This window comes from Erpetoichthys calabaricus, chromosome 14 (genome assembly GCF_900747795.2).
Source record: "Erpetoichthys calabaricus chromosome 14, fErpCal1.3, whole genome shotgun sequence".
NCBI classification, from domain to species: Eukaryota; Metazoa; Chordata; class Cladistia; order Polypteriformes; family Polypteridae; genus Erpetoichthys; species Erpetoichthys calabaricus.
In genome coordinates, this window is record NC_041407.2 from 19,608,220 (window position 1) to 19,629,299 (window position 21,080).

Genomic DNA, 21,080 nt, shown 5'->3' on the forward strand with positions numbered 1-21,080 from the left:
TTAACAAGTTTCTAACTGTCCTCATGTTTTTGATGAACAGTATTGATCCATTGGACTAATTTCCTTCATAATTTTAAAACACTTCAATCATGTCTCCTCTTAATTTTCTTTTGCTTAAACTGAAAATGCTCAGCTCTTTTAATATTTCCTCATAATTCATCCCTTGTGGCCCTGGAATCAGCCTAGTTGCTCTTCTCTGGACTTTTCATAGCACTGCTTTATCCTTTTTGTAGCCTGCCATTCATGGTAAGAATCATCACAAGGCAAATGGCTCGATTTCATGACAATGCACAAAAAGTGGATCACATTTCATTTGTAAATTTAATTGTAAAGAATGTTATGGTCACTCAGTATAGCAAATAAACAGGTAAAAAGAAAATGCACCATAGAAGACTTACAGAGAAGCGTATCCTCATTCCACATGTGAAAGGAGATGTTGGGGTTTGGAATCGAAATGCCAGAAGGGGCGCCGGTCATTGACTCATCAAAGGCTGATCGACAAGACAAAAAGTCTGTTAGCAAGTGCCCATATTTCTTATAAGCAATGACAAACATGATTCTGTGTGCGAGCACAGAAGGAAAATGTACCTGACCCCCTAAGCATGACCCCTAAATTCAAGCTTTAAAAGGCCCCAGCAAGTCTGAGATTGATGCTTAGTTTACAAATTACATGCTGCCATTTGAATTTGATACAAGTTACTTCTCCATTGCTTCCACATTTATAGTGTGTGAGAAGCAGTCCGGACACAGACAGACGGACATCATATTTTCACCCACCACACGTTTATTTACACTATTTACAGGTGAAATATGCACAATCCCAGTGCCTCCAGCACCAATCCCCCAAAGTCCAGGCCTCTCTTCTCAGTGCCTGCTTCCTTCAGGCCGCCTCCACTCTGACTTTGTCCATTCCTCACCCGACTCCAGTCTTCGTTTGCAGGGAGGCGGCCCCTTTTATACATGCCTGGCTGGGCTCCAGGTGCTTCCCGACACTCCTCCGTGGACACTCCCCTGTGTGGCGGAAGTGCCGGCTGCGATCCCAGAAGCCCTCTGGGTGTCCCCAGTCTTCTTCCCCCCAGCACTTCCGGGTGTGGCAGAAGTGCTGAGGTCCAGGGCTCTCCAGGAACTGGGGCGCCCCCTGGCGATGACCACGGGCCCCTACAGGGTTGAGCTTCCCAGCTCTGTACCCAAGGCCCCCAAAGGAACCAGGGCGGTCGCCCCCTCGTGGTCCGGAGGAGGCATGAGCCCTCCTCCTGTCCTCCTGGGTGTCCCGGCTGGGTGCCACCCCCAGCCGCGTGCCACAGGTGATATACATAAAATACAGTGTCTTTCAAAAATATTTAGGCCTTATACCTTACACACTTTATTGGGTTTCAATATGGAATCTAAATGTATTTAAATGAATACTCCACCCTAAAATTATATTTTTATGTAATTTTCACCATGTAGTTTGTTGTGAAGAACAATTTTTAATCTCATGTTTTTACACCGAATGAAAAAAAAGAAGTTTGTGTCATAATTGAAGTTAATAGATAAATGATGTGAAAGACTATGGAATAACATTTGTGCTCAAATTTTTTTTTCTGGTGTTTGGTACACTGTTATTAATCCCACAGGGAAAATTTTCTTTTTGCACAACCTTTTAGGGTCAGAGCGCAGTGTTAGCCATTGTACAACACCCTGGAGCAATTTTACAGAGTAAGGGAATTGCTGAAGGGTCCAACAGAGTAGGGTCTCTTGTGGCATTAACAGGATTTGAACCGGCAATCTTCCAGATACTAGTGCAGATCCTTAGCCACTAAATAAAAAAGCAATTCTGAAATAAATAACTGCATGCATAAGTACAGATATATATATATAAATAAACAAATAAATTATGAAAATGTGTAATTAAGTAAAATTAATTTAATTATTATGAAAAGACAATTATTTTATTATTATTATTATTATTCTTTCGGCTGCTCCCGTTAGGGATTGCCACAGCGGATCATCTTCTTCCATATCTTTCTGTCCTTTCCATCTTGTTCTGTTACACCCATCACCTGCATGTCCTCTCTCACTACATCCATAAACCTTCGATTAGGCCTTCCTCTTTTCCTCTTCCCTGGCAGCTCTATCCTTAGCATCCTTCTCCCAAAATACCCAGCATCTCTCCTCTGCACATGTCCAAACCAACGCAATCTCGCCTCTCTGACTTAGTCTCCCAACCGTCCAACTTGAGCTGACCCTCTAATGTCCTCATTTCTAATCCTGTCCATCCTCATCACACCCAGTGCAAATCTTAGCATCTTTAACTCTGCCACCTCCAGCTCTGTCTCCTGCTTTCTGGTCTGTGCCACCGTCTCCAACCCATATAACACAGCTGGTCTCACTATATTGCAGGTTTAATTTCCAAATGGCCTTATTTGTAAAGACTGTTTTAATTTCATAATGCAATTTTTCTTAATGGCTCATTTCCCAACATCTCTCCTCCTGATGGTTTCTGCATTTGTCAATCAAGACAAAAGACCATCCGGCTTAACTTGTTCCTGTTGGTTAATCCTTTGCTGGCAATAGGCTGCCAAAGATTCTGTTTTTCTTTTTTTTCTTTAAGTGCTCTCACTACCATTTGAAACTGAATGGTGACATATTGTGACTTGCCAGACATAGAAATGCTCTTCAACATGTTAACGCTGATGAAGAAGTTGTTAGTAGTTTAACACTGACTGAGTTAAGCATTTGCACAAAAAAAAAAAAAAACCCATAAAGAAATCTCATAGGTGCACATTAATGCTACGCATAAGAGGCTGAAAATTCCTGATGGGATGTTCTTGCTGAATCAGGCTTATAATAGTGAGAGGATTACCAAAAATATGAAAAACAGCATGTGACTAATCTTCTTAAGCTTTTCATGAAAGGCATGATTGAAGCCTACATGAATCTGCTTTGGCAACTTGGCTTGTGTGACAAGAAGTGAGTGCCTGACTAAGCAACTAGCTCTTAATAGTACAAAATAGACACAGCGGTACTGATAGAACTTGTGCAGAAAACTGTTAAATGGAAAAAGAAAAATGAAATAATCACAATAATTTACCATAAGAGCTGAAAATCTTATTGCATTCCCCGATTTCTCTCGTAGGAATAATAGTAGCTGTGATGTCAAACACCAAAACACATGACCATGTCAAATCCACAGTGTAATTCCATGATATCACATGCCATCTCAGATACTAGAAAACAATCTGAAATAAACTATAATGAATGGCAGGCCTGGGCTGACACCCCGGCCAGGATGGTTTTAAGGTTCCTTTCCTGGCCAGGAGATTGGCCCAACAAATCAGTCCCTGCTGCAGCCAGCAGATGAGCAGAAGTTAATATGCTGACATCCCAGAAGGATCCTTAACCAGCCAGGATGCCATGGAGAATGGGCTGGGCAACATATCTGGGTAATTTAATCCCCCAAAACACAATGTGGCAGTGTGCCTGAGTTACCATACTTATAAAGATACACATAGACAAAGCTGAGAACTGTAATCCCATGGGTTAGCCGTGTTGGGTTCCATAGGTGCCGCCAGGTGGACGCTGCAAGGATTAACAGTCCCTATTTCATGAGTCTTTTGCCTGCCCCGGTAGTGCTTCTGATGGGTAACGCATGGCACGAGAAGTACTCCCAGGTCCCGTTTTAAAGGAATCAGCTCTGCTTCATCCGGTTGAGTCGGAGTCGGGGGAGTAGCTGGACCACCCTTGCTGGGGAGGAGTGGTGGAGAGAAGAGTTATATTGCTGAACTGTGCCATGTTAATAGAGAGTAACCTATCAAAGGTATTTATGTTTTTAGCCCTGTACTGTGTCTGTGAGGTTGTGTTTGGGGGTGATGTGATGCCCCCTACTTGTCACACTGGGAACAATTAAAAATAAAATAAAGAATAAATATGCACAGAACACCACAAAAAATGTGTCCAGGTGGGTGTCATACTTGAAACCAATCTGATTAAAATTCCATATTGTAACACCATAAAATGTGAGCATACTCAATAAATGTCAAGGTATGAGGATCTTGTCCACCCTAAAGGACTTTGTCAAGAGATATTTGTGATGTCGATCTTGCTCTAGGATTTACAATTCTGTTTCACTCTGGAGACTTGAACACTATAAGCAAGTTACTGAACAGTACCTCTTGTCGTAGGGCCTGTGATGGTCAAGTACAGTTGCCGCAGCTTTTCCACGTACTGGCTACGGTTTCCTCCAACATCCTCAGCACTCTGCTCTACTATGGCCACCAACTCTTGAAAGTACAGCTCGATCATGTCTTGCTCTTTGCTCTGAAGAATAAATAAAAGTTATCATGAGAGGTTGCTGCAGCTCCCTTAGCTTTACAATGTGGAAGAACTTGTCCAAGGTTAGCATGAAAATATTTTTTAGCAATGTGTGGCGTGTTGGTTGGCCATGCAAGTAAGCAAGTGCTATACTCTGTAGACATGATGATGCTACTGTTAGTACCACTATTAGATTGAAACAGCTTTTTACTTTAGGCTCCCTTTCCTAGGCTTGTCCTCTAAAAGCACCTCCTTTCCTGTCAGAATAAAGTGTGACTACTCAATGGTCTTTTTGGTGTGGACTATGTACTGTAGTTCTTCTTAGGTACCTGAAAAAGCCACTTTACCATTCCTCCCCATAGCAGCAAACTAAAGACTTTCCATCACATCATAGTGATTAAGACTAAGGTCACAAGACTAACAGCTCAGCTCCGGACTTCTCCTCACTGTGGAACCGTTGACAAGTTACAACCCTGTCCTCCAATTCTAAAAGAATAAGTCAAAATAATTGCAAAGTGTGATCTTTTTGGTTGCCTTGTGTAAAGCCATCTTACATATAAATAATAATCTTACAGGAAGCGAGGCCCCATCTGACTAATAAATCTTCAACTTCTGACGTTCACTCCCTTCATTTCTGCATTCTGTATCAGTCCTCTCTCTTATAGACCCTCATTTTGCATGCCAGCATCACAAGCCCACTCATCTCAGTATGAGAAGCTGTCACAACGTCAAGCGTGAGACTTGCTAATTCTCAAGCCGCAAGATGAACGCTTGCATTTCTGTCCAATACCAAACTGTACACATGAAGACATATTTGTTGTGATGATCCTGATCCTTAAGTCTGACCTTCATCCAGATGATTCCTCATTCTTTTGTGTCTAATTGGGAGCAAAGAAAAGCTCATTGTCGGACCTTCATGACTGTTCTGCTGTGCCTTCCAGCCAATTCCTTCCATATAAGACCAAATACCAAACATGCGTTTTTCTACTGCTTAACACTTTGTCTTCTCATGCAGTGCTCTTTATAATATATCTAACCCTATTTGAAGATGAAGCCTTCATGACTATGTGATAGACCGCCGGCAGCTGAACCCGGCTGGGATGCCCAGAGACTGGAAGAAGGGGGGGGAGGCAATTATTTTGGGACATTGCCTCCCCCAAGACTCTAGATGGCAGCTTCCCTACAGTATAGCGGTGCCCTGGATTCCTGCAGGGCACCATGGGATATGGAGTTCGTCATCACAGCCCTGCTGGGTACTGTGGGTGCTGCCAGGAGATGCTGTAGGACACTGGGAGACAAGGTTCTCACTGAACCTGGAAGTACTAGTAGGTCACGAGGACGGAAGCCCCAAAGTACTTCCGGGCTGATTTAAAAACTCGAGTTCTCCATCTGATACAGAAGTGCTGACAGGTCACGTGGATTGAAGAACATGAAAAACTGAAAACGCAGCAGTCGAGCCTGAGTCGGGAGGAGTTGAACAACGCTTGCTAGGAGGTGTGGAGGAGGAAATAGAAAATTTGTGCTTTGTGCTTGTTTACTTGCCTGTTTATCTGTAGCTGTGGTGCTTGGAGGGCACTGTACAAGAAGAAAATAATTAAAGAATACTTCTTAGTGCTTTTACCTTGTGTCCTGCGTGTCTGTCTGTTGGGTTTAAGGGGCAACAGTGACCTCTAGCGTCCACAACTGATATGTTGAAACAAGTCATTGTGGGACCAAAGTCCAGACATATTTGTACTAAAGTTTTTGGTGAGGTATTTCAACCTCATGCCTCCTCAGAGGCCTGTCCCCTATTTCAAACAAAACAAATCCTTGGCCATTAAAGGCAAATCTTCCCAATTCATCACCCATCCAATATTCTTGTGTTTGATCAAGCCAAGGATCACCCCTATTCTCATCTCCTCAGGCTTCATGATGATCTTATGACACCCACCCTTTACATTAATATTCATTCTATTCTCTTTCCTTTTCCATTATGGCCAGTTTTTCCTCAGGTGTTCAACATCAGTCTGACTTTCCATTAAGTCTAGTCATCTCCTCTCTTTCTGCAATGGTTAGGCTTTCCATTATGACAAAGTCTTCCCTTGTTTTTCCATTATGATTAGTATTGCTTTCAATTTCCAGTGTTGGTCTCTTGATTTTATCTCCCTTTTGAAACCCCTGATGAGTCCGTTGCCTCAGACTGGAGGACATTTTTTGTGGACTGAATAAGATTTCAACAGCATGTTGTGCCACTATGACATCTGGTACCTGTGATAACCGCAGCTGCACTCGTATTTGTGATCTTCAATCACATTTCCCATCTCTTGCTCAAAACAACATTCTCAACAATTAGCTGTTACTGTACCACTAGTATGAAAACAGACCCCTGTCTCAAAGTGGTTGTGAACTTAATGTGAGCAATGAAAGCCTTTGATGTTTTTATTTTTAAAACACTGCCGAGCCACAAGCGCTGAGACAGCAAGCGGTACACAGACCCGAGATGATCCATTTCACCCTGAGAAGGCTGCCTGCAGGGACCGCTATTACAGATGCAAGCAGAGGTCACAACACCACAGAAGGAAGGAAGAAAGCAGCGAGTGTAGTGTTTAAAGCTACAGCCCACACCAACCTGCAGAGCTCGGCCTAAACGCCGTGTGCAGCAGCTCCCCCCAAGCGCCGCTTGCATAATGTGCAGGATTCCATCACACATGTAGCTTGATTGGCTCCTGCAGATATCTGCTGACTCAAACTCTTCAGCCAGGGCAGCACTCATCTCCTCTGAGAACAAGCTGGGGTCTGCAAACACAAACACCCTGCAGCAGAAAGAACACACCATCAGAACATTAGTATTGTTTATAAATTCCATCATCTCTTGCTTTGTGTCACACAACAAAGGGAGAATTTCATTGCACACTTAGCACTATCGGTGAAATTGAGCTTCCCAGGCAGCTTCTACAGTTAATCAACTAAGTACATCTTGGACTTACTAGGACAAGTGGTCAGCTGCATGAGAAGTTCACTGTATTTCTCCTTTTTGGACACAGGCTCAGTGCTGTCCATCACTTTTGAAGGTCAGAAGGAATTAAAGCCTTCCAGGGCTGAAGGAACGTTCCGTTAGCCGTAAGACTGCTCTGACACTTTTAAAGTGGTTCATGGAAAGTGCGCTGAAGGTTCACGGCCATTAATTCAAGCAGCTGATGTCCCCATGTGATCAACATGTAGAGGATTTCAGTACCTTCATCGCTGAAATATCCTAGTTTCACCTCATCTGTAGTAAAGGTGACTTTTTGTCAGGATTCCTTCCCAGGCTCATGTTTTTCATATTTTTTTCTTTACATGTTTATATTATTTATTTTTGCAATTGTTCTTTGTTCATTTTTTCTTACTTCCGGTTGCCACTGTTTTGTGATGTGGAAGATCCTGTACCTGTAGTTGCCATAGAGAGAAGTGTGATGCCCCAGTGTCCACAGTCATGAGCACCAACCTGTGTTTGGACATCTAGTAATTCATAACCAAGATGGACCAGGGCAACTGAGGAAACTTACTGTCCAAAAGTGTGTGCAGAAGTTTTTTTAAAACATAGAAATGAATATGCATGCAGTGCATAAGTAAGTATGTATTCTTTCAAAGTCTGGCCTTAAAACAGTGTCTATAAGACTGCTCACTACATATCAATAAAACTCCAAATTAAAGCTTTCCACATTCTATTGTCTTTCCTTTGCAGGACACCACAACAAATCCCTTCTATATAGTTGGTAGCCTCTCAGCCTGTCACCTCCCTTGGAACCTGCAAATATCTCCTACACATTCCGTGGCACCGTGATCTACCTCCTCAATCCATACCACTAGACCCTTCCTGTGCAGTCCTCAGCATCCTGGCCTGCCATCTCCATTGGTAGAATATCCTTCAGCACAGTCAGTTTACAGCATCTCCCACCAGCTCTGCCTTCTACATAACGATGGTCTGGATTTGTCCATGCATATTCAAATGAGCTTGAGAGTTTGTGAGCGTTTCTTAGTTTAATGCCGTGCTTTTGTCCATATACATTTCCCTTTCCTGAACGACTCTTCACCCTTCTCTTCTGCTCTGTATAAGTAAGTCAGAAGATTTGAATTTAACCGCCCAGTGGAATTCCTCAACAGACATCAGTCCTGCTCCCTCATCAGTCTCAGCTTGCCTGACGTCGTCCGTCCTGCCACTCTCTGACCGGTTTACACCCCAAACTGACCTTTGATCAGCTGATATTTTTTCTCTTATGACTCCTCTTTCTCCACTTTATTGCACTTGACATGCCCTCTTTTAAATTATGCTAACCCAAGCTGATGCTTGTTAATCACATGCCATAGTTAACTGACCATGGCAGATCGCATGAGCTCATGTGCGAGCTGCTTGTCAGTAGTGGTTAAGCCATTGGGTGTTCAAATCCTTGTTTCAAGCACTTTAGGTTAATTTTTACTTTTGTGAATTATTTGTATTGTTTCATGTTTTTGATTTTGCCGGTGCATTTATGTGCCTTGTGGGTGGTCCCCCAAAAGGCAGGACCACCTGCCAATCACAGCCCTCCTCACTATATATACAGGGGTCTACCACAGTTCAGTTCCTGGTGGTTCATTTCGAATACGCTTGGGAATTTGGTGAACGTTTCTTAATTTAGTTCTGTGCTTTTGAGATTTTTTTGGATTTTTGAGAATTTTGCTTTGGTTTTTTCACTTTGCCATTGGATTTTGTGTCAGGACTTGTTTGCATTTTCCGGCGACTCCTTTTTGTTTTTTTGTGCTCTACGGAGATTTATGGATTTACAGAGCTTTTTTGTGAAATAAACCGTTTATTTTTAAAATATTCTGTGCGTGCTCTTATCACTAGCAGGGTTTTACAGTGATATCCCCCTCTAGTGGGAATTTTGGATCTATAAGGATTTGAGTTTGATAGATTCTGAATAAACCATTGTAGGTTTTCTTTCTTAAAACACATTCTATAGGTTCCTTTGTGTATGACTTTTGATTTATGTTTTTTTCTACTATGATTTATGGGTTTGACAATCTTTCAAACAGTCTCCTGGTTAAGATACTTTGCATGTTTTACAACTCATCTGCTGGTTATCCCATTCACTTTGGTGTCAGCCTTAACACTTGTGGCCACCGGGGGGTGCTCCAGCTCTCCAAACACCCAACACAAAAGCTCAGACACAAGTGTACTGCTCAAGAAAAGGATTTTATTTTGGGAAACTCTTCCCCAGGAAGCATTTCCCACACCACTAACACAGTCACAAAGCAGCCCAACAATAAAGCACTCTGCAACCCCAACCTTCCATGCTAAGGGCCACCCGGCCGGGTAGAGTTCCTAGTCATCCCTTGTACACTTTTTATCAAATAGATGGTGATCAGATCTTTAGAAAATGCACATTTTCTATGCATAAATGTGAGAGACTGCCTATCCAGTCTTACAGACTTTGTTGTCCATGGCAAGCTCACAGCAACCTGAAGTGTATCCTGGCAAATGTGTGTTTCACCTTGGATGCTTTTTCAGGACACACGTGAACTTGCACACACAAATGGGTGATACTGTGTTGTAATCCTGTTACCACTGTGATAGTGAATGCTGTTGAAGGTGCTATAATATACATTGTTCCATTTACATTAATTCATTTTAAAATGCTTTGCTGTACTGTGTATTTAGACAAATCTGTATCTTTATACATATGCATTATCCATCCATCCATTTTTTAAATCCACTTATCCAGAGCTGGGCCTTGGAGAAGCCATCAAGCAAAAGCCACAAGGCAGGAACAATCCCTGGACAGATCTCAGGGTGAACACACACACATATATCCATCAATCCATCAGGGGTCAGTTTTAGCATCTACAATCTACATATACCATTCAAGCTTCATTAGATATTTGACTTATAAAAAAAAATGTTTGAAACGTATACACTCCTAAAAGTCTTTCTGGCCAGCTCTGTTGATACCTTAGCTACTTAAACAATCTTTAGCAAAGTAAGACACCATTGAGCAGAAAGATCTGAGCATGAACTCACCTTTCTTGATACGTATAGTGGTCATTCTTCAAGTTTTGCTCAGAAGCGAGCAGACGATGATACAGAACCCCTAAAATTCCAGACATATAAGAGTTTGAATTAGTAATGAATATTTTTAAGTAAAAAAAATAAGTTATTACCTAAAATGAGCATAATTGGTTCACATGTGGGGACCTGAAAGTTCTGTGTATCTTACTGGGTCAGCACTCAGGGCACACAAAGCTCCCATGTGTGAGTGGGATAGCAGGGCCAAGAATTCACAGTGACTGGAATAGCCACCTACAGCTTGGTGTAAAAACATCATCAGACCCAGCTTGGTGGATTCAGATGAAGTGCTGTTACCAACGCTTCATATTAAGTTTGGTTTAATGAAGCAGTCCTACCAAAAAAGTGGAGGCTATTTTCGGAATTTCTGCCTCTTGTGGGTCTGTCTGAGGCTAAATTCAAAGAGGTGCATTTTTGCCGGTCCTGATATTAGAAAACGAATGCAGAATCTGACTGTGTGATGAGCGACCTGGAATGAGAGGCTTGGGAATCATTCAAAGTAATTTCTAAGTTTGAAAGTAAAAATAAAGCTCCAAATTTAAAAATAAAATGTGAAAATTGCGTTAAGTATTTCAAATGTTTCACTGAATGTCTTGAAGTTATGAGTGAAGAGCATGGTGAAAGATTCTTTCAGGATATCATGAACATGACAAGAAGGTACCAGAGAAGTTGGGACATCAGTATGACATCCAAGTAGACAGGGACGTACCAGAAAAAATGGACAAACAAGACAAAGAAGTGTGTAGCAAGAAAGAAATTTTGTTCTCAACTTGGACCTCTTGGAGTCAGAAATCAGACAGGAGGAAGCTTGATCATGTGTCTTTAATTTCTCTTTAGCAATTGCTTTATGAGGGAACACCCTGTCACAGGAGTCTGTTAAGGGAATGGTCACAGAACAAGGGCAGATACCCAATATTTGTAGACAAGTGAATTTACATAACAGTGTTGAATTACTGCTTACACAACATCCTGACACATATTCTGATTGGTTCATTGGCTTATACCATGTGAATATTTACTCTGATTGGCCCACTACCTTATACACCCAAATAACATACCCAAATAAAAGTCTCATCCCACTACATCCTCGTCCTTGTCAACATCTCCTGAGTTCAGCTGTTACTCTTTTATGCAATTTCTGTGTATGTGACAAGTAAAGTTTTACTGGGTACATGACATCAGCCAGTTTCTTAAACCAGCACCCAGAATATTCTTGTCTCTGTATTTAACCATTTCAGCAGTCTCTCCAGGCTGTTTCTAAGACACATGCTATATATTTATTTTTTAAGGTGCACAGCATGCCAGAACACGTTATGCACAAATAAACTATATTACCCCTACATAACTACATCACCCCTTTATTCTCTCATAAGTGACAAAAACTAGAGAATATATAGTGAAAAATATTAGATTGATTACATATTTTCATGTTAAATTGATACAGAACAATATTGTATACATGAATAAATTGTGTAAATTTGAATTTCATTTCTTTTCAGTTTTGTATTGAAACGCAACATGATAGAAACATTAAAATTATATTTTTTATAGTGTTCATGAATGCACATAAAAATAATTAAAACAGTTTCTACAAGTTCAATTTTGCAGACCTGCGCAATACTTTATTTAGCATCTTAACTAAAAGCATTGCACCTTCAAAGCATCTGCTTTCTAATTACGAGAAGTGCCCACAGAGGAGGGTCTACAGCAGCTGCGGACCGTGTTACCTGGAGTCGATCGCTCTGTCTTCACGCTGTTGGCATAGCTGAAGCCGATGCTACAGTATGGCTGTGGTAGTGTTAATAGACGAGTGCAGAAGTCATACACTCTCTTGTACAGCTGATCTGGAATGTCTGTGGCCTGCGGAAAACAAGCAGTAGCTATTAGATTTCAATGGATTTCCCTTGAAAATACCACCACTCAAAAATAATTATCAATACAGTCTGTAACAAAAAGGTAGTTGCATCGTAAATCAGTTAGGGAATACAAATAAATGAATGTCAAGGTGGTTAGCATCAGGTAAAACCTCCATGATTGGTGCTACAAACCACTATGCATTATGTCATACTTGTGCCCAATGGTGTCCTTTGACTCATCTAATCAAATATCGTAAAATCAAGTTTCCAGGAATGTCCCACACATCCTCTGGAGGTGGGAAAAGGTGTTTTTGTCACATCGCCATTCCTAATCAGACGTGTAGTTGGGCATTGCCTGTCTGGAAAATGCATGAGGCAAGCCTGATGTGAAAGGTCTCCTGCTGGGTGACAGGATGTCTTTAAGGTGTTGTGAAGTTGTCAAAAGTGCCCCCCACATAACAATTGAAACAACTGACCGTCATGGCCAGTGGCACCTAACATTTTCATTCTTGATATTTGAAATGCTGTTTGAATTTCACTGTTGTCTGCATGACCTTTGTGATGGAAGACGCAAATGGGCGAGCATCCCGGCCAGGACGAGGGAAGGTTCCTTATCTGGATAAGATCCAGACCTTTGGAGGCATGAGAAACAAGGTGAGGATCATTTTGCGTCGGCAGGAGATGCCAGTGTGGAAGTTGGTACACTGGTGTCGCGACGGGGTTGGACCAAGGAAAAATACCCTACTGGAAAGCCAATGTGATGGAAGGACAGAAGGAGACAACCTGTCAGGTCCACATACATCCCTGGACATTGCTACCTGTGCAGACACCCACAAGGCATGCTGGGAACTGTAATCCCAAGAAAAACTTTCGTTGGTTTCCATGAGTGCTGCAGGGATCCATGATCCCTACTTTACGGGGTTTCTACTTGACCTGGAAGTGCTTCCAATGGGCCACAACCTAGTACCTGAAGTCCTCCTGGTTCTAAGATAAAAGAAGCTGCTCAACTTCATCCAAGCAAGTTGGAGTCGGGTAGTAGAGGACAAAGTTTTTCTGCAGGAGTGGAAGGAAAAAGAAATGAGTGAAGAAGAGAGTTGTGCCTGTGTTTGTGATTACAAGAAGTCTTTTGTAACGTCTTGTTTTTGCGTCCGGGACTTGTGTCAGGGAGGTTGTGTCTGGTCCTTTAAGGACAGATGGTCATCAGTCACAGCTGTGCTGACTTGCATACAGGGTTAGTGACAATGAACCAAGCTGAATAGAGATGGGATGGTGAATAGACAGATGAGCAGGGATAACAAGAAGGTCTGTCTTTACCAGGTTGAGCTGGAGATGGTGTTCCTTCATCCAGGATGTAATAATATCCTTGAGACATGCAGAGATTCAAGCTGATACCGTGTGGTCATCTGGAGTGAATGATAGGTATAGCTGTGTATCACTGATGGTGACTTAAAATTAGTCCACAACTGTTCCAAGCCACTCAATGTAGGCATGAATCCAGACACAGTTGGAGATTCTGAGCAAACAAAGGCACACATTGTAAAGAATAGTATGAATGGAGATGCACCTCTGGGAGTTTTAGACGCATGATTAGGAGGGTCTACATTCTGATATATGAAGGATTCCACATTTGTCACTGCTGTTGTGATGGTCTAGAACACAATATGCCAGACCTCTAATGGTGGATCTGCTTTAGTTAATCAAGGGAGTTCCATACAGGTGTGAGAGCCTTCCTGTGCCCATCATCATCAGCGGTTTCCTATTGTTGCATCAGACTGACCACCTGGCCTAAAAAAGACTCACGACTCTGGCCTCTTTCAAATGCACTCAGTTATTCCTAAATGGAACAAACACATCTTTTAGGCATTCTTGGAGTGTTGTAACAGCACGCAGAAGTCACCATGATTCAACAATCATGGTCATCTCTTTTTATGGCAAATTCAATGGAAAGTCCTCTATTGGGAAGAAATGCAAACCATATTATCTGACCATGTTGAGATGCTAGCATAATTTCCTTAATTGCACCATCATTTTGAGTAAAACCAGTATGTACTCACAGACTCAAATATCCTAGAGATGGATACTTCTGTTAAGGCTTGAGGAATGGCCACAAAGAGACCTAGGAACTCTACACATAGCCAGACATTCCTAATCTCTGTATTGGGGTCCTGTTCTGTCAGTAGCATACATGCCAGAAGCCACTCAAGGTCTTTCCATAATGTCCAGGAATGCAAACAATGTTGATCGAAAAGATCTAACATATCTATATTACTAAACAACAGTTTAATTTATGCACGGCGGACGCACCGAAGTGCATGCGCACTGCGCCGCTGCGCCCCAGAGTCAAACGCAGCGGCTTCCCAGAGTCAGTAGGTGGCGCCCAAACAACACAACCTGTACACTAAACTTGCTCTAATCCACTGTGCCAGCAGTCTGTGTGGCATGTTCAATTATGATTCCTAACAGTAAACGACGTTTACCTAACGACACAGCCACAGAACAACAAAGACGAGGCCGCATAGATAAAAACAATAAACGGAGGCTCCTACAACGCGCTTCAAAAACACCACACGCAAAGAAGTCACAGCTCCAGACAACAAAGACGAGACCGCATGGATAAAAACAATACACGGAGGCTCCTACAACGCGCTTCAGACACACCAGAAGCAAAGACGTCACGGCTCCACAATGAAAGAGCTCAACTAACGGAAATACAAAACGAGCCCGTATGAATAAACACAATGAACGAGCACACCCACAACGCGCTTCTGATACAGCAGAGGCAAAGGAGGCACGGCTCCAAATGGAAGGAGCTCAACAATTAGTAATACAAACACGAGCCCGTATAGCTACGACCAGTAAACGAGCTCGTATGGATAAAAACAATGAACGAAGGCGCCCACACAAAGAAACTGCTTTAGTATAAATAGGTTTATTTAATTAAATGAAAACTTTACCATGGCTACGACCTGTGAACTAAACCTGAGGTAAAGTGTGCACGCTAGGTTGTACAGCTGCCCGAACGCGACCGCCCATACCACCGTACATACTACGTTCGTTTAGTAATGTGGCCCTCCATGCTCGGATCCGCCGCCATGGTCACTTCAGCACGCAAATCCGCCGCCGTCAGCAAACGACTTCTCGCTGACGACACAGCCATAGAAAAACAAAAAAGAGACTGCATGGCTAAAAACAATAAACAAAGGCGCCTACAATCTGAAACACCAGAACCAGATGAGCCACAGCTCCAAAAAGAAACCGCTTTAGTACAAATATGTTTATTTAATAAAATGAACTTTCCCAGGACGCACCCACCCTCCATGATATTTCATCCCTCCAAATATCGGAGGGAACAGAAAGTGATTGCCATTCTTGGATTTGCGATTCTTTTGAGAATTGCGGGCTTGCTAGTTGCAGATCTAAGAGAATCTAAGATGAATCATTAGGAGACATTATGGCATAGCAGCCTCAAATTCATGGTAGTTTCCTCAATCCAGTTTTTAGCACAACAGCTTCCATAGGGGCTTAACCATTTCACAAAGCCTCCTTTAGTTCAGAGGTACACTGAAGTAAGTTTGAATGAAGGAGCTCACCAATTCATAGGGGTGAGTGAGGGGGGTGTAGTAAATGAGAAATGACGAATGTAACAAATGTCATGCATGTGTGCCAGGGGACCACCTTCCTGGCTCTTAGATGGTAAACAGTACCATCTTGGGACATGAGGAGGTGCTGGCGCTAACCACTTCTTCTCTCTCCACTATTGGTGTCTGAGGACAGCGAGTAGCCCCACCCATACGTCCTGGAGAAGACTCCGCCCCTTCCACCCTGGAACCCATAAAAACAGGAAATAGCAAAGGGAGGCATTTAGTTTGGGCCAGGACCTGAATGGAGACAGAGCTCCAGATGAAGTGCCGTACTGCAGGCTAAGAAAGCCCCCAGAATCAAGTGCCCAGGGCACAAATCTTGCTTTTTTTGTCACATTCAACAGGGTTGCCCAGTTGGCACCCCAACCTTTTTTTTGGCGTTGTCAGTCAGTTTACTCAGACACACTACACATGCAGCTTTACTTTATTTTTCTTTCCTAGACTTCTTCATGCTCAAAGTTCAGTACAGAAGACATTTTAAAGACTCTTCAGCGGGCTACTTACTTGAATAAAGCCGTACATCAAGGTGTGAATCAAAGGAATTATATACAGTTTGTTATCAGCCTTCTCAGCCTGTAGGCAAGGGATACAAAGATAAAGTTAGAGTGTGATTAAGGTCAGACTTCATTTATTAGATAAAATGCCTAGCAGAAATAAAACAAATTATGTTCATTCTCTGGATCAACACTGGGCAAGGGTGAGCTGAGACTGTCTGCAAGTCCACCTTTTCAGGGAATTCTCCATTTATTACATATTTTAAAATTTTCTTCTCCTAAAATACTTCAACAGCATTTTGCATGGCCATAGTTTCTAATTTATCCATCACTCACCTTCTCCAGCTCCTTAATGACAACTCTCACTAAAGTACAATTGCTCGCAGGGTTTCTTTCAATCTTTTTATGTAGCGTCCATCTCAGCATCCCTGCAATTATAAAACAAAGAGGTAGATGATAAAATGAAAAGCAGGAAATGCATTTTAAAATTTCCAAAACAACAAAGTCTTGTGATTTTGGATCACTTTCCTTATGTATGCCAAATCCTACCCCTTGCAGTAATAAACAGTATACATGCACATATTTTTATGTAGTTTTGAATTTTGATCCATTAGGCCAGATGGGGTCCTGCTCCATTAGGCCCTAAACCAGAACATTGCTCCGGGGTGCTGTATGATGGCTGACCCTGCACTCTGACCCCAGAAGGTTATGCAAAAAGACAGTTTCCACTCTGGGGATTAATTAAGTATATCAAATCGAAAATCAAGAATTAGGATTCAGATTCTGACTTATTTTACGTGTGACATTATGATCAAAGTTTAAGTGTAATAATATCTTTACTTTCTTTATTTACACAACGCTGTTTTGAAGATCACGACTGCAACCGTCACTCTGCATCTTGTAATTACACACATTTTGTAAAATAGTTTACACCTGTCATTTTTGATCAAAAAAAAATAATATAATGAGATTCCACCGTTTTAAAAGAAGACCAGCCATGTGTGATAGCTCAGCACTTAGTTTCCCTGCACCACAACCTTTCACATCCAGGGGATGTGGTTTTTTTTCCTCACGGAAGTCTAATGAAAGCAAAGTTTTCATACCATGTGGTTGATTTTGTTTTGATTTTCTTCTGTTTTTAACATGAAAACTCACACAAGAATAAAAAATCAGGAGTGGTCTCCCCTAGACTTTCTCATATACTCAGATATGGGGATAGATATCTGAGGAGTAAACCACAAGACAATGATTACATTTTTACATTATGTACATTAGAGAACCATCAACAACAAATAAATTGAATAATATATTGAACAATTATAAAAGTAAAGTTGAATAAATCGGACTCTGTAGCTGCATGAATAAAAGGTAAAGTACCATTTCCAGTTAGCGGAAATAGACCAAAAGTTAATAGAAATTTAAATTTTGTACCTAATACTTGTATGCAAAACTTGGTTGACCTAAGTGAAAGTGTACTCAAGTTATCGTGTTTACATACACACACACACACAGACATACTGTAATTCCAAAAATGGTATTTTTGGACTCGGGGAGGTGTAAAATGTTGAGATTCATCAAAATCTCGAAATAAAATTTTTGGAGGATTCTAATATTTTCCCTATAGTTCATATGCGAAAAAGTTAGGGAGGCTTAAAACGTCAAGATTCGTCAAAATCTCGACACTGAATCTTTGGACGTTTACAATACTTTCCCTATACTTTGTATAAGAGAAATAAAAAAAAGAAAGTACCTGGAAAATGTGATAAACATGATTATTTCCAGATCCCTTTTGTTGTCACAAACATGCATCAGAAACCAATAAGGAGTGGATCAATACCCGACAACTGTCTTGGCTTGAAAATTAAGATATTTGGTAAGTTTTTAAGCTTTTCCTCCATGCCCCATAGCCTCAACTGAAAAGCACCAGTGCAGGCAAAATATTTTTAAATTTGTAGAAAGCATTTAACTTTAGAACACAATGTCGTGTGGCAAATGCATATATAGGTGCTGGTCATAAAATTAGAATATCATGACAAAGTTGATTTATTTCAGTAATTCCATTCAAAAAGTGAAACTTGTATATTAGATTCATTCATTACACACAGACTGATGTATTTCAAATGTTTATTTCTTTTAATGTTGATGATTATAACTGACAACTAATGAAAGTCCCAAATTCAGTATCTCGGAATATTAGAATATCAATTAAGATCAATGCAAAAAAAGGATTTGTAGAAATGTTGGCCAACTGAAAGGTATGAACATGAAAAGTATGAGCATGTACAGCACTCAATATTTAGTTGGGGCTCCTTGGCCTGGATTACTGCAGCAATGCGGCGTGGCATGGAGTCGATCAGTCTGTGGCACTGCTCAGGTGTTATGAGAGCCCATGTTGCTCCGATAGTGGCCTTCAGCTCTTCTGAATTGTTGGGTCTGGCATATTGCATCTTCCTCTTCACAATACCCCATAGATTTTCTATGGGGTTAAGGTCAGGCGAGTTTGCTGGCCAATCAAGAACAGGGATACCATGGTCCTTAAACCAGGTACTGGTAGCTTTGGCACGGTCTGCAGGTGCCAGGTCCTGTTGGAAAATGAAATCTGCATCTCCATAAAGTTCGTCAGCAGCAGGAAGCATGAAGTGCTCTAAAACTTACTGGTAGACGGCTGCGTTGACCTTGGATCTCAGAAAACACAATGGACCAACACCAGCAGATGACATGGCATCCCAAACTATCACTGACTGTGGAAACTTTACACTGGACCTCACGCAACATGGATTCTGTGCCTCTCCTCTCTTTCTCCAGACTCTGGGACCTTGATTTCCAAAGGAAATGCAAAATTTGCTTTCATCAGAGAACATCACTTTGGACCACTCAGCAGCAGTCCAAAGGCGAGACACTTCTGACGCTGTCTGTTGTGTGGCTTGACACAAGGAATGCGACAGCTGAAACCCATGTCTTGCATACGTCTGTGCGTGGTGGTTCTTGAAGCACTGACTCCAGCTGAAGTCCACTCTTTGTGAATCTCCCCCACATTTTTGAATGGGTTTTGTTTCACAATCCTCTCCAGGGTGCGGTTATCCCTCTCGCTTGTACACTTTTTTCTAGCACATCTTGTCCTTCCCTTCGCCTCTCTATTAATGTGCTTGGACACAGAGCTCTGTGAACAGCCAGCCTCTTTAGCAATGACCTTTTGTGTCTTGCCCTCCTTGTGCAAGGTGTCAATGGTCGTCTTTTGGACAACTGTCAAGTCAGCAGTCTTCCCCATGATTGTGTAGCCTACAGAACTAGACTGATAGACCATTTAAAGGCTTTTGAGTTAATTAGCTGATTAGAGTGTGGCACCAGGTGTCTTCAATATTGAACCTTTTCACAATATTCTAATTTTCCGAGATGCTGAATTTGGGACTTTCATTAGTTGTCAGTTATAATCCTCAACATTAAAAGAAATAAACATTTGATTAAACATCAGTCTGTGTGTAATGAATGAATCTAATATACAAGTTTCACTTTTTGAACGGAATTACTGAAATAAATCAACTTTGTCATGATATTCTAATTTTATGACCAGCACCTGCATATGTATGTTTGTGTTCACTTGAAAAATACAGTACCAAACTTATCTTTTAAGATTAGGGCATTGGGATTTATCTGACTGAAATGATGACGACTGTGGAGTAAATCAAGTGACATAAATGTGTGATCCAATTGGCTTTTCGCTGGAATTCCTGAATTTCAGAGCTGCAGAGACCCTTCACAATGGACATAACCCCTCCAAAGGGCTAGTCAACTTCACCTAGCTGCTGCTCCAAAGCTGAGGCTCCCAGACTGCTGAGATGCCCCTCTCACCCACCACAGAAAAGAAAGGGAATGCCCGTTAATATTAAGAGTCTTATTGTGAAAGACAGGACTCTGCAAACACCTCTCCTGTACCAAGCAAAATTGTGCCATGAGTTTTCTAAAATTCAGCAGCACATTTGAGATAGGCTTTGTTTGGGGAGTACTGAATAAAAAATATCTGATAGGCTCAGCGGCAGAGTTGGGCTGGGTTTGGTGAAGAATGATGAAGGAGGTGAGGAAGGAGGTAAAAGCCAATGAGATTCCAGGCTGCTTATGATTCCAAGGATTAATAAAATAACACAGTGAGAGGCTGAGCTTTAGGTACAGGGCCCTGAAGCTGTGGACTGGTCTGCCTTCTACTATAACAGATGCCCCTTCAGTCTCAACTTAAATCCAGGTTGAAGACTCATGACTTCACGTAGCATACCCTGACTAGAGCTGCTTATTAGCTGTGCATACAGCATCTCTTTTTTTAGTCATTAGTACTAAAATATAAATAATATGATAGTTGCTGTATATACTTGCGTTTAAGTTCTCCTGCGGATAAGTCAGGGCTTGATTTTACCATATAATTTCTGGTATTTTATAATGTTGGTCGTATAAGTCGAATACGGAAAATTCACATTATTGGTCCATGAGATTATTGATATGCTAACACCCACCTGAGAGAGTAACCACGGAGCACACTGCCTTTTTTTCTATGTATTGTGCCTACGTGACCACACGGTAATACCTGAACTATTCCGAAGAGACGTTTGCACTGTTTTGTGTTTTCTGTATCTCACACCCTCATAAACATTTATCGTAAGAGCATCCCTTATCTACGATGGAGCGTTCGATCAGAAGAAAATATGAAGCTGGTTTTAAATTAAAAGTCATTGGAGTGGCAAAAAAA

The 21,080-nt window shown here is 41.6% G+C and overlaps 1 protein-coding gene across 2 annotated transcripts in view; it reads right to left on the reverse strand.

The window, feature by feature from the left end:
* Positions 1-21,080, reverse strand: part of LOC114664830 (phosphoinositide 3-kinase regulatory subunit 6-like) — a 146,430-nt gene that overhangs the window by 30,688 nt on the left and 94,662 nt on the right. For both annotated transcript variants that reach the window (XM_051936289.1, XM_051936288.1), the window contains exons 4-10: positions 16,682-16,773; positions 16,356-16,424; positions 12,082-12,214; positions 10,310-10,379; positions 6,902-7,085; positions 4,152-4,299; positions 399-491 (exon numbers count right to left, since the gene is read on the reverse strand). In XM_051936289.1, coding sequence (XP_051792249.1) covers positions 399-491; positions 4,152-4,299; positions 6,902-7,085; positions 10,310-10,379; positions 12,082-12,214; positions 16,356-16,424; positions 16,682-16,773 — 789 coding nt within the window. The remainder of the gene's footprint in view (positions 1-398; positions 492-4,151; positions 4,300-6,901; positions 7,086-10,309; positions 10,380-12,081; positions 12,215-16,355; positions 16,425-16,681; positions 16,774-21,080) is intronic.